Below are 13,967 nucleotides of genomic sequence, written 5' to 3'. Positions count from 1 at the left end.
CACCAGCAGCCAGGCTGTGCCGGCTCAGGGACTACTGAGCCCTCTCAGTCACTGCTGGGAAGAGAGTGAGGCAGAAGGGGCTGCTGCGGTCAGAACCAGGGGGTCATCCTGGAGCCTGGGACCCAGCCGCCTGCCTGCCTGGGCTCGGACCGCAATAGAGCAGTGGGACCACAGCAGAAAGAAAAAGGAAGACGTTGCCGTGTATGACTTGTGAGTCATTGCAAAGAGCTCCTGGTCCCTGCAGCTCTCTGAAATACTTGTCTGTGTCTCGAGCTCTCAGCCACAGGAAGATGTTGAAATGGATTTTATAAGGTGAGGAAAATGAGGAATGCTTGTATAAGACTAAGGATTTGAAAAAAAAAATGCTGCCATAATCGGGATCCCTTACTAAAATAAAAAAAAGAAATCACATTCCTGGAACAGTCTCTGCCCTTTTAAAGGAAACAACTTTAACTTTAGGCTTTTAATAATCACAAACATTGTAGTATTATAAGGGGGAGAGATTGTCACTAAGCTATTTGGAAAATCTGAGTCAAAACCAACATCCAATATCAAGAGAAGCCTACATAGTTAGGATAACATGTTCTGCTGGAAAGACTGTTTATGAAGTGTTGGCGTGTTCTAAAAACTCAGCCACTACCAGAAAAATAGCCTAAAGAGAGATGGCAGTATTGTGGGGTTTTGTAGTTAGCTCTGTAACCAAAAAGAAAGATCGCTCTCATCATAGCAGCACTGTGTTCAGTCCTGAAGAACGTCTACGTGCAGGGAGAGGATCAGAGAAAAAGAGATTTTCTTTTAGTTTACTTTTTATTTTAAAGTCCCAACCTGCTTAGTAAACTAACCAAGGTTGCAACTTTTAACTCCAAGTTACAAGCAAAAATAATAAATCACTCTTCATCAACAGAGCTGTATTTTTCCTCAATCTACATATGCTATTCTCACCTTCTCTAGTTAAACTTCAGTGAGTTAACGCTTACTTACATTCTAGTCCGAGTGAATTGTTAAGCTGCAAAATCAAGTCAAAAGTTGTACAGAGTTGGGCATCATCTACATACTGACGTTAAAGGACAGCGGCTCATATCTGTATGTTCCTATAGGCACTCCCTTCCCTTTAACACTACGTTGAACAAAAAGGATGATGAACAATTAACCCGCATCTGTCCTTGCTAAGTAAGGTCTACTGGGAACAGTGTCATTTCTCAACAGCTGAACACAGACCTTTTTTAAAGGTAGAGAACAAAATTTCTTTCATCCAGATGATAACAAATAAGACTTAGAACAAACAAATAACAAGCAGGACTACAGTCTTCAACAATTTTTCCCCCCCCCAGGTTTGCAAGATGTGAGTAATTTGTGAATTTATTGTTTGGATTAGACACAAAACTGTCTTGAATTTCTTGTGATATCAATGCATTTCCCCAAAACACATGAGGCTGCTACCAATTTGCGCAAATATTTCTCCTAGCTCTTATTTTCTCACAAGGAAAGAGATCTACTTCAAAAAGCTGACTCACTGCTGCTAGCAGCTTCGACAGAAGCATAAAATAAAATATTCTGTATTACACACTAAATAGCATTTACAGCAAGAAATGTATCACAAAGTTGAATTTTATTCCCGTTTGAACAGAATGGTGAGTGGAAGAGGGAAGAAATGTAATGATCTGATTGACCGTAGTTTCGACTCTCAGCAGTTGTGTGGCGTATTTCAAACAGACTACCTGTAACGGTGGTATTAATACTTTAGCAATTATAAATGACAGCTTCATTTAGCAGTAGAATCTTATATCTTGTACAGTTCACTGAGAGGGGAAAAACACAGGCAGCGCAATCTTAGGAAAAACAAAACGAACATTCCGTTTCACAAAGCTAAATCCTAGCATTTTTAAAGCAACAATGCACTTCCACTACTTTTCGCATTAACAAATAAGCTGAAGTTCTCCTGCAATAAAAACTGAGTCAAACCCAACCTTTGAAAAAGATATTTGTCTACATTCTGATCTATTTCTGCCAGCCAATAGGGCAGAAGGGAACCTAAAAGCTCCATATTTGTAACAGAAATTTTCTCCAGCAAAGGTACTGACAGACAGCTTACGGCCATCTGCGAATATTCTCCAAACTGCTGTAAAAGACCTAAGCAGCAAAGAGGACAGGCAGCCAAGAAGGGCTGTTACAACAAGTCTCAAAGCTGTCAGAGCTACATTGGGAAACACTGCAGAAACCTGCAGGCTGGAAAATAAGTGTTAAGCCATTCTAGCCTGCCCATTCATTTAGTTGACTGGTCAGCGCTACAAAAGGAAGCATGGCCACTTGCCTCCTCGGTCTATAGGGGTTTAGTACACTTGGACTATTGTGTTCTCCTTTGACAGAAGATTTTATATAGACGGTGCCAAGCATTAATTACAGTAATTTGTTGTTACCCTTGTTTTCTAAAGAAATAAGACTTATCCACTACCACTGTCTGTTTGGATGGACATCTGTCCCCCCTTAATAACTTCTGAGCTCATATGCAATTTCAAGCAAAATTGAAAGAGAACTGAAAAACCTCACAGATGTTACAGTCTTACAAATTCCATGAATAAGTAAGTTAGCTGTGTAAAGGAAAGAAAAAAAAAATCTGTAGTTCACTACGGGAGAAAGGTAGAATTCAGCCATAACACTCAGTATAGCCCCGACTGACTCTGTCAAAGCACACGCTGTCTTTTGCCTAGTGAGAGTAAAATAAAAGAGAGGGGGGAGAGCAGCGCAACTGAACTGGTAGTATAACGGAAATGAGACCCAAGACTGCAGGAAGATAGGATTCAAAGTGTTGTTGCTCACAGAACAATTCCTTTCTTATAGCATTGTATTATAAGAAAGCTCTCAAATGCTGTCAAGTAGTCGAAGGAAATGATTGAGTAAGCTTCCTTCAGCTGGTTCCTGTACATTCTAATCATGCTAGCAAAGAAAGTTCTACTAAGTATAAAAATGATTCACAGGACTGGAAAAATGCATTTTACTAGCAAATCATTCCTAATTTTCTATGAATCTGAACACAGTATAAACCTATTAGGTTTATAATAATTTGCTAGAGATCATAGAAGTAGCTAATAAAAAGATCACCATTCTGTTCCTTAATGCAATTTCTTAAAGCATTTATTTTCTGCTTTTTAAAAATCCAAACAAAATTATTCCTAAAATGTTTCTGCTCTCTCAGATCATGCATTTCCTTAGGTATTCATGCTGGCTTCATTAAATTACTACTACTATAGTCAGTGTTATTATTACCTGGCTTCATGAAAACATCAGCATCTTAGCTGAATAATTATTTTGCACTGTTCAAATTAAGCTATTTAATCACTATGAGGACTGATTTATATTGACTGGTACCACCAAAAATTGTCTGTGCTGCTTAAAAGGTAAGTATTTGATCTGAGCATTATAAATTTCTGTTTATCTTGCCATGGATGTTATTGGGAATCCCCGTACACATACCATTCTCTGTTCTACGTTTGTGCTCTACCCATTAGTTAGGAGTCTTTGCTGAAGTTATGAATGTGATACAGCAGAACAGAAAGCAAAGCTAATGACATCTTTAATGAGAGTAAAAAGGACAGCATAAACCACACAACTGAGTTAGTATTTAAAGAACAAGAATTTAATTTGGTCTGAAATATTTTCCTAGGAGGATCTTTATTTTCAATGCTATACATGTGAAAGTAAGAATGAATAAGTGGCTCATTATCTACATGTATAAAAATATAAACATCCTATCAAACATCTTCCAAAGCTACCCTCCATGATATGCATCACGGAAAAGACCTGTGCCTTAACTTCTAATTAAAAGAAAGACTGCCTTTGCTTTTTAATAGCACTTGTAAATGCTACTGCATTTATCCAGAAGTACATGAAGCATAAACAAACAACAGCTACAAACAGTATATAGTACTCCAGTAGCAACTCTACAATGCCTTTAGACTTTGTCCTTCGGCACATCAACAGGTCAGCGGAGTCATCGTGTTTATCCACCCTTTGAGCCCTCAGTAGAGCAGACTGGCATAACTTAGTGACTTTGCCCAGTGAGCTTACTCTTTACAAATTCGACTGAAACTATCGATGTGTGTTCAGCAAAAACGTAGTCTTCCCTGGTAAACCATCAAATGACTATTAAATTTATGGCACTACAGCTTTAAACCTAGATTGTAATGAGTTATTGGCAAAGAAAGGACCTCATTTCCTAAAATTAATCACTTAGAGAGTTTTTAGTACAATCTCGAAGATTAAAAATCATCAGTGTATGTTTTTATTACACCCATTTTTACTTTAAAATGCCACAAGAGCTTCTGGCTCACCTGCTAGCAAACGGGTGGGCATTCATTGATCAAAATACAGGCAACTTTCATTTCAGAGATCTATTTAGCTATCTGGAAGTTTAGTTATGATTCACATTCAAGCAAATAAGAAATCCATTTCAGTTCTACGATGATGCTGACACTCATATTCAGTTTTCCATAGAAATAGGTACAGGAAACCAATAAAACATTACCATATTATGTACATAGCGTAGTATGTAAATGTTCAGCTAGATATACTATGAAATTCTGTAGCACTAAAATGATTAAAAAACTAAATGATTCGTGTAAAATGTTTATATACTGTATATATATGTACACTAAATCACAATTTCAATTTAAAACTGCCTCTATTCATAGCTCCTATGATGGATTTAGTAAGCTGCAGTACAAGAGTCTTAAAAAAAGAAAGCTATCTAGAGCGAATTTAAGCACTTTACTGTAAACTGATTTTATACAAAATTTTAAAAAACATACTTCAGAATTACTTAACAGAAACTAGAAAAAGACAGTCATTATTCGTGAGAATGACACTGTAAAGACCTAGTAGCTGCGATCGATATCCTTCCACTTGCGGTAAAAATAACATATGCACAAACAAATCATCTCAGAGTAAGGCATAGGACAAACAGGTTTCATTCTGTGTTCAGGTGTATTGGCCTCCCATTGCTATCTTATTGCTCATCTAGTTTGACATGTACACATTTCTCTCCGTTTAAAAATACTCCATTATACAACTATCTACAACTGGACAGTATCTAGTGCTTTCATATACGTACTTTCAATGTAATCACATCGATAAACAATCTCAGTAATATAAAAAAAACCTCATGACAATGCAAATTATTTTCAGTTTTATGCACTTAACTAAAGTTATGCACTTAACAAAAGGCCAAGTGGTGAAGACAGAGACTAAGCACTGAAACTCAAACTCAATACATATGTAACTACAGCTCTTTTCTTAGGAATTAAGGTTTTAAAAATAAAACCCTACTGCAAAATTCTTTGGTTAGATTACAAGTGCTAGCAGTATTTCTAAATTCAGGGGTAAGGACAATCAATTTATTCAACAGTTTTTAAAACGTAACTTCAATCTTTAACACATACCACTAAAGTTCTTGAACATTTAGGATACAAAATTTTATTTTTCTGTTATGGTCTGAACGGACGTTACAGGTTTTTAAATTAAGTACAGGTTTTTAAGTGCTTTTGTACTCAAATCTTCAGCAATTTATTGAAAAGACCTACTCAGTCTTCTTTATTGTAAAAAACTGCTGCTTAGATAGTATGCTCCAAAGAATGCGATGGCTGCCTCCTTCGGGAAAAAAAAAAAAAAGACTGTTCGATTATATGAACCGAACACTTCGCTTCAAAAGCTTCACTTTTAGAAAGGTAATTTCCCCTGAAGAAAGCTGGCATCGTTCTTGTTTTTGTAAGGACTGGGCTTAAGCCTTTCTAGGAATTATTAACTTTGTCTAGAAAGAGGTACTTAACTCTTAGCAGTGTCACTTCCCTGATAATATTGCCATCAAAGCAAATAAACCGTGTCTTGAAAAAGTTGTTTCAGCATCAGCTCTGATGGCTTCAAGGTTTACAACACTAAAATGACAAAACTTAAAGTAATAAGCAGAGTGTTCTTGTTCGCACTTATAACGCACATCTGCATCTATTCAACATACATGATACCACTTTTACAGGAAGCAGGCCCTACCTTCCCTCTGGCAAGCCTGCTTCTATTTCACCCCAATCATTTTAAAGGTGTTCAAAAATACATGCATTGAACTGTCTATGCAGATTGCAGACAGTAAATTTAGGGGTATTATAAAGACTTGACACCACCCAGGAGGGTTACAATTCACAAGCACTTGAAGTTTGCTTTACCTCTAGAGGGGGTAGACGAGTCTCTGAGGACATTTTATAGTTCAAGCGATTGGCTGTCCAGAGAATTTGTCCTCTCAAATTCTCTCTCAAAAACTCAGCCTTGCACACCTACAACACAGGCCCTGACCCAGTTTAAAAGCTTTCAGGGGGAAGTTCAGAGATGCAGAGAGCAGGAAGGGGATATGGATGCAGCTGGTCGTGAAAGGGCACGTGTTTCTTGCAAAATTACAGATCTCGAGGGAGGAAATATGAGCTGGAGTGAGATTCTTTCACAGATAGGCATTGGGGAGGGGGGAAGGGAGGTAAAATGGACAAGTACAAACCAGTCCAAGAGGGAAAATCTCAAGAGCACGAGGATGAGAAGAGAAAGCCCTCTGCCCTACCATCTCCAACGGAAGATGCCGAAAAGCAACTGGAAAAAAAAGTTACTCAGCCGCTAAGAAACAACTTTTAAAACTCCCCGCGGTGGCGGAGCGATCCCTCCGCGTCGGTGCGCGGCGAGACCTCGGGCAGGGGCAAGCCCCAGGCACGCTGCCCTTCTGGAGGGGTAGTTTTCCACCCGCGCTCCCTCTCCCCACCACCTACAACAGCTACCTGGAAGGCCCGTGAAAGGGGACGGCGGCCGCGACGCGACGCGACACGACATGGCGGCCGCACCGCGACATGGCGGCCTGCCGCCGGCGGGGAAGGGGGTGGGGGAAGGAAGGGGGCGCGTGCGGGCGGGGGCAGGGCCGGCGGCCGCGGCCCGCGCGCGAGGAGAGCGCGCGCCGCCGCCGCCCTCCGCGTGCGCGGGCAGGGCCAGGGCGCGTGGAGCGGCGGCGGCGCCATCTTGGCGGCGGCGGCGGCGCCATCTTGGCGGCGGCGCGGCTTCAGTCCCGGCAGAAGACGTACTCGGTGTAGCTGGTCCAGATCTTGTCGTCGGCGGGGCCGCCCTGCTCGGGGCCGAAGGCGCAGGTGCCGGTGGAGGAGCAGGCGGCCATGCGGAAGCCGGCCTCGGAGAGGCGGTCGAAGGCCTGCTCGAGGAAGTTGAACTTGAGGTAGTAGCGGGCGGTGTAGCGCTCGGGGGGGCGGTCGGGGTCGCGGCTCTCGTTCAGCGTCTCGCCGAAGACCTCCTTGGCCAGCGCCGTCTTGCCGCAGACGGTGATGCGCGCCACCCGCCGGAACTTGGCGTCGGCCTGCGCCTCCCGCCCGATGGTGTAAGAGCCGCGGTAGCCGATGGTGATGTAGCCCGAGCGCCGCCCGCCCGCGCCGTCCAGGGACTGCGAGGGCGTCAGCAGCGGGCCGCCGGAGGGGCTGCGGCTGGCGGTGGGCGACGGCGCGGACGCGGCGCTGCCGCCGCCCTCGGGCGGCTCGGCCTCCAGGTAGCCGAGCGGCGGCGGCTCGTCGGCGCACAGCGAGCCGTCGCGGTGCAGGGCGGCGGGGCGGGCGGCGGCGGCGGCCCGTGCCTGCGCCAGGCGGCGCGCCAGGTCGGGCAGCTGGAAGTACTCGGCCTCCCGCTGGAGGCGGCTGCGCTCGGGGAAGTGCTCGGGCAGCACCAGCTGCAGGTCCCGCAGGTAGTCCAGGATGTAGCGGAAGAGGAAGCCGTCGCGGTCGAGGAAGAAGCGGCCTTTGCTGTCCCGGGGCAGCTCGCTGGGTTGCTGCTGCGAGAACATGCGCCAGAGCAGCGAGTCGCGCACCGACACCACGGTGCAGCGCCGCGTCACGTACACCTGCCCGCCCACGTTCAGCTCCACGATCTCCGGGAAGGCCGACCAGCCGCCCGGCCCCGGCCCCGCCGCCGCCCCGCTGCCTGCCACCCCGCTGCCCGCCGCCGCCGGCGAGACGCCGCCGCCGTTGGGCAGCCCGCGGGCGCTGTCCGCCAGGGCCATGCCGAGGAGAGCCCGCCGCCGGCGGGGAGCCGCTGCCGCCGCTGCTGCCCTTCCTCCTCCTCCTCCTCCTGCCTCCTCGGCTCCGGCAGGTGCCGCCGGCCGCGGGGGAGCGCGCTGCTCTCCGCCGCTACCCGCCGGAGCCTCCCGCCCCGTCCGGCCGCTGCGCCCAGCTGCCCGCTCGCCGCCTCCTGCGGGCGAGGTTGCTCCGTCGGGCTGCGAGAGGAGAGCCCCGGCGGCGGCGGCGGGGCCGTGTTTATGTAGCGCGGCCGCACCTCGCGGGAGGCGTGGGAGGCCGGCGGGAGGCAGAGCCGAGCGCAGCCATCCGCGCTCGCACGGGGAGGGGAAGGGGACGGGTTTGCACTGACGCAGGGTCTCCCCCCCCTCCCCGTCCTGCCGGGCCCCGTCTGCAGCGGACGCGGCGGGGCTCCCGCTGCCCGCTCCCAGCCCGCTGCGCCGCCACCTCGCTCCGCCTCGGGCCCCGGGGCCGCTCCGGCAGCGCGGCCGTGCGCGGCCGGTGCCGAGAAAAAGCTTGTTTGGCAGAGGCGAGCTCGGCAGGGGCGGTGGGAGTGCCCGGCTGCCCCCACCGCCCCCGGGCTTTGGCTCGCTGTCTGGCTTCCTTGAAACGTCTCGTCTTTCGTGGGCAAGGAATCATCTCCATTACTCCCGCACGGTGGGTGTCAGCACCCCGGCCTTGCTGCTTTCATTGCTTGGCCTCCGAAATGCAGAACCGTGAAAGCAGCGAGAGACCCGTGTTCTGGCGAGGGAGCTGGGCTGTGCCTGTGCCACTCTTTCAAAAGTTTGTCCAAACCTGGGACCCCAGCGAGGTAACCACGTCCTCTCCTTCCTGTCTCCTTCACAGAGAAAACCAAGCGTGTCATGCATGCCATGCTGGTGCTGGCTTTTCAGCTGCCTCACCTGGGGCATTGCGTTTCCCTGCCTTCCCTGGGATTGCAAGACTCGCTGTCACGATTGCTGCTGTCACGATCACTCACTGTCAAATTGCAGTTTTTCAGCAGCTTCAGGAAGGCTGTGAAAGCATCTGCCGATCTGCTCCCCTGGGGAGAAACTTGGAGGCGGCAGTGCAGCGGCAGTGGCCGTAGGAGCCGCGACGCGCCCTGTTGGGCTGGCTGGGGCCAGGAGCCGCCTCCGCGGCTGGGAGTCACTGCCGCTGCCCTGGTGCTGGGGCTTGGCCCAGGCAGGCCAGGGGAAGGCGCTGGCGGCGTGGGAGACGCCGGAATGGATGGAGTCCTTTCTGGCTGCGGTCGAGCAGGACTTTGTCGTGAGAGCCCACGCGCCTGGCAGTGAGTGTGTGGACAGATGCCCTTACAGTTCCGATGTAATTTAGATGAGCTAGGTACATCAGGATCTGCGTGAAACATAAGTGTCTATTTAAAAGACATTGGCAGAAGCCACTTCAATTATGTTTCAGGCTTTTGCTTGAATTTCATCTAGGTTTCTGTGTGTCTTTGCAGGCAGCAGAGAGCTGCTGCTTTGGTGTACTCATCTGCGCTCCTCTGGGCGTTCACGCATCCTTTCTTCCTTGAGAAAACAGCTGAAAAGACAGTGAGGTCTGAGGAGTAGTAAGGCAACAGGCACTGCCCCTTCTCTGTGAGACACCCTGCTGCAAGTACCCTAATACATTTGTCCATGAAGTAGGAGGTGAAAGATGGGGGGGAGCAGAGCAGAAGAGGGAAGGAAGGAAAAACAAGTTCGTTCTCAGAAAGGAAGATCAAAGTTTGCCCAAGAGGAAGAAGAGAGGGAATTGAGAAAAGTTTTGAAAAGGGAATGGATGACAAGAAGACAACTGTGGCAAGAGACAGCTGACAGGGAGGTGTTGCGCTCTGAGGAGTCACGGTGGGTTTAGGGAACTGGATACTCGAAGTTACAGGAGTTGTAATCTGAACAAGATTAAAAGTAAGGTAGCAGAGTTCAGAAAAAGATGTGGAACATTACTTTTCATGTGGAAAAGCAAGCTGCCAGACTCTGGCTGTCACGTATTTTCGTGGGAGCAAAATGGCAAACTAGGTTACTGTGATAGTTTGTGGGCATTTTGTAACAAGCAAATTGTTTCTCTCTCTTTTTTGAGAGGTCTAGGAGGAAGGTTACGCTAGCTTTGGAAAATCAGGAAGAAAGCAAAGAAATGGAAATTAATATTATTTGCCATATGATCACATAACCATGTAACTATATAATCAGCTTGCCATTATAGAAAAGGAGAAATTAATATGACTTATCTGCTAACGTATAGGGAATCTTTGATTTGTTTCCTTGCACTATTTTAGGCTCAACTGTCCAAAACTCAAGGCACAGGGACTTTTCACATTGTGGTTTCCCGATTAACAGCTTCATGGAGTTTCTTTTGCCTCTCCGTTCCTTAATCTAGCATCTCCCCCCCACCTCACCCCACTCCCGACCATACTTAGAAGAAGCCACCTCAAGAGCCTCCCACAGATTCATATTTTAAACTCAGCTTCCCTAATGTGGGCTCTCTGTTAAGCGCACTGTGATTAAACTGTGCACCCAGAAGATGAGATCGTATAATGCTAGTGAGGTCAAGTATTCATAGCAGAGTTTGTAATGAAAGATTTTATATGTACCAGCAGGCAAGTCTTAAAAATCTTCATATTTTAAAAAAAGGGTGTTTAATTCACCTGTTAGTAAAACCTCATTTCTCTGTTACCAAGTGAGCATCAATGTAGGTTAAGAAAAACACAGCAGTAATCTATTTCTTATTTTAGTACGACTTGAGCATAATGGATCTTTAAATTCATATTTTCAGAAGTTTCACAAACAAACGAGTAAGTTATCCTGCTCCTTCAAATGTCAGTTCGCCACAGGTTTACCTCTGATTGCCTGTCATCTGGTGGGAGGCCAAATGAGATGGACCTGCCATGCTCCTCTGCAGCACCATAGCGTGTCCAAAACCATGTGCGTTGAGGGGAGGTGCACAGCTGTAACAAACACCTTACTTGGGCCACTGCCCCACGAGTCTTCCTTTAGGGGCACAAACTGATTTATCCCACTGCAATGTCCTGTGCCCCGAAGTGCAAGCTGCCCCCTGCCTCCGCATCAAAAAGGGAGCGAGGAGCCTTCTCACAGGAAGGTGCTGTTCATGCAGCCTGTTCAACAGTCCTGGGCAAAGACCCAACTTGCAGTGTTTGTCTGTGAGACAGCTATCCTTTTGCGGACTTAAAAACATGCCCAGCACTGAAATATCTAGTACTTTTAGTACTGTTTTGTAGTGACCTCTCTTCAGAAGAATTAGCTTCTCTGGCATTGCGCTGCTGCTTTATGCAGGTAGGAATGCTTTGGCTGTGCTTATTGTAACCTATTTCTTTAACAGCGTTTTCCCCTCTTCACCAAATATTCAGCCACTTTTTTCTCCATTTCCTATCTCTTCTTTTTTTATACGGCTACAGTTTTCTTCAGTGAGGAGAGTTGGTTTTTTTTCTGAGGATATTAACATGGATAAATATATCAACTATTTTTTATTTACCTGTCAACGGGTTGCCTAACAATCGTAATCTCAGTGTTCTATTCTCATTTTGTGTGGGAGACAGTGAAATATTAGTACATGTAACATTCAAGAATGCCACAGAATGCGTTGTTAGGCATGCATCCCCCGTAAAGGGAGTTAAGTGTGGTCAAATGGACAGGCAAGGCTTTATGACAATAAACATGTAGTTGAATTTCTCTGTCTAGTAACATGCCTTTTCTGAGTAATAGCTACTTCATATAAGACAGACACATATTTTAGTGTTTGCTGTTAGCTACCTAGCAGGATTGGCTATGTGTGCTGAATGCATGCCATCTTAATTTGACCGGACCCAGCAACTTTTTTTTTTTTTATTTTGACAAGTATTTAGATTATTTGTTTTCTAGAGGGGGGGAGTTGCATTTATTGTTTGAACATTGAGAAGGATGTTTCCATCTTATTTCCCACTAACACTAGCCTAGGATGAAGAACAAGCCTGCATTTTGCATTTCAGGTAGTGAACCCGTGGTGATAATCAGGTCCAAATTTGTTCACACAGGACAGTTTCTTTCATCAAACAGATTCACAAACTGTAGAGGAAGGGTAACACCTAGCGGGAGTAAACTTACATTGCAATTAGTAAACGTAGAGTTCCAAAATATTCCTCGCATGAGCCGAGATGTGTAATAAAGAGAAAAACATAACTTTTTGTCACGAAAAAAGCTGCAAACTATTATATTACTATATTCAGCCTCTTCCTGAGAAACTTGACAAAGCAAGATCACATTTGACCCCTGTTCAGAACTAAAGTGGACTTTAGCATGTATTGTTATCTTCTTTAAGTCTATATTGAGTGAAATGCTACTACTTTGATTAGAAAGGTCTAATTAAATATGATTGAATTGTTCCAGTGTTTAATATTGAGTTCAGTAAAATATTTAGCTTCCTGCATAAAATGCAACAAAAGGAGTGAGTGATTTATACTGAACTGGAAGCTCAGCTATGCTCGTTTAAGCTTCACAGTCCTGCTTAGACGGTTCAAGGAAAAGAATATGGTTAGTCCCAGAGCAGAGTTTAGTGTCTGAATTGGGCACTCTTTACGTTTTTGGGGCTTATATGCTCTCTAAAATGTGTGCATTTCTGTAGGTTTGACTTTGATAGTAGTCAATGGATGGCTATTAGGTGAAACATCTCTTTCGGAATCATTGCTCGGGTGCAACTATCAGGCTCTGCATTATACTCAAGTGGTACCAAGTGGAGTGGTCCAAAACCTGAGTTGTGCGTTATTCCACACAAAGATAGAAAAACCCTGCTCCCACAAACTAGAGTGCTCTGTGCAAACTCAGTCTCCTATGCTTTATCTAGCTGCATAGGCATATTCACAGATCTGCATATTTCTTGTGAATTGTAAAGAATGTTATCTATGAAACTGTATCCGATATATCAGTTAATAAAGATGATATTGTGCCCGTGTGTTTGCATATGTTTAACTGGAGCTGCATGTTCCTGGAAGTCCAGCTGTTAGGAAAATATGTATGTTCAAACATGGACAATACTGAAGAATCATAGAATAATTTAGGTTGGAAGGGACCTCAGGGGGTCGTCAAGTGCTCGAGCACTTTGCTCCTTCTAGTAGAAGATAGAGGTATTATTGCTCTGAAGAACTTTGTGAGGGTAGTGCTCTGCAGGGTTTGGGGAAGGAGAAAGGGGCAAGGACTGACAGCCGTAGACTGTATTCCACATCCTTCATCTATACAGAGCAAGTAAGCAACTGATGTAGTTCAGAGCTGTATTAATTTCCTTCAAACACCTTTACAAAACCTGAGAGACAAAAGGTACCCTCTCAATGTCTTGAAGGCATGCAGGTTGTTTCTGTCTCAGCAAGGAGAAGTGTTAAAGGGCGCACCTTCCACACAAATCTTGAGCATCACTGAATTTAGAGGACACAAGACATGAGGCTATGCCCTCTTGCCGAATATGGACGTACCCCTAACAATTTATTTTCAGGTGATACCTAGGCAAATGGGATGCTTGATTTCCTGTTTCCCTGTTTTGGTTAATTATCAGGAAGTTACGGCCCTGTCAGATAACGAAAAAGGATCTCTATGTCATTTTGTAGTATGCAGTGGTGCAACATTTTACGTGCACAGTATGCGATACTTTTCTGCCTTGATATTCCCCCTATGGAGTAGTTTGAAATTAGTGTTCTGTTTGTGAGCTTTGGCTTTCAGAAATTCATCTTCCACGTCTCTGCGAAATGTTTCATTCACGTCTTCAAATCTTCCCTTGGCAGTTTTCCTATCTATGAACAAGCAGCATTCTGACCTGGCTTCAGTAGTGACAGAAAGACAATCAGACCTTTCCAAACATGTGTGGAAGTTTCATTGATCTTCTACATTAACCGTCAAGGTGCAC

At 45.6% G+C, this 13,967-nt stretch overlaps 1 protein-coding gene across 1 annotated transcript; it reads right to left on the bottom strand.

Moving 5' to 3' along the window:
* Nucleotides 1-7,001: 7,001 nt before the first annotated feature.
* On the bottom strand, nt 7,002-13,014 carry KCTD12 (potassium channel tetramerization domain containing 12). Its single transcript, XM_068929514.1, has one exon. The coding sequence runs from the start codon at nt 8,075-8,077 to the stop codon at nt 7,079-7,081; it is 999 nt and encodes a 332-aa protein (XP_068785615.1). The 5' UTR covers nt 8,078-13,014; the 3' UTR covers nt 7,002-7,078.
* Nucleotides 13,015-13,967: the final 953 nt, after the last annotated feature.

Source organism: Struthio camelus, chromosome 1 (genome assembly GCF_040807025.1).
Source record: "Struthio camelus isolate bStrCam1 chromosome 1, bStrCam1.hap1, whole genome shotgun sequence".
Lineage (NCBI taxonomy): Eukaryota > Metazoa > Chordata > Aves > Struthioniformes > Struthionidae > Struthio > Struthio camelus.
Note: the sequence above shows the minus strand (reverse complement) of the source record. Positions and strands in the feature narration are given on the sequence as shown.

What these genes read in the sequence shown, in the direction of transcription:
- KCTD12 (XM_068929514.1), bottom strand. Translation starts at nt 8,077, where the DNA reads ATGGCCCTGGCGGACAGCGCCCGCGGGCTGCCCAACGGCGGCGGCGTC.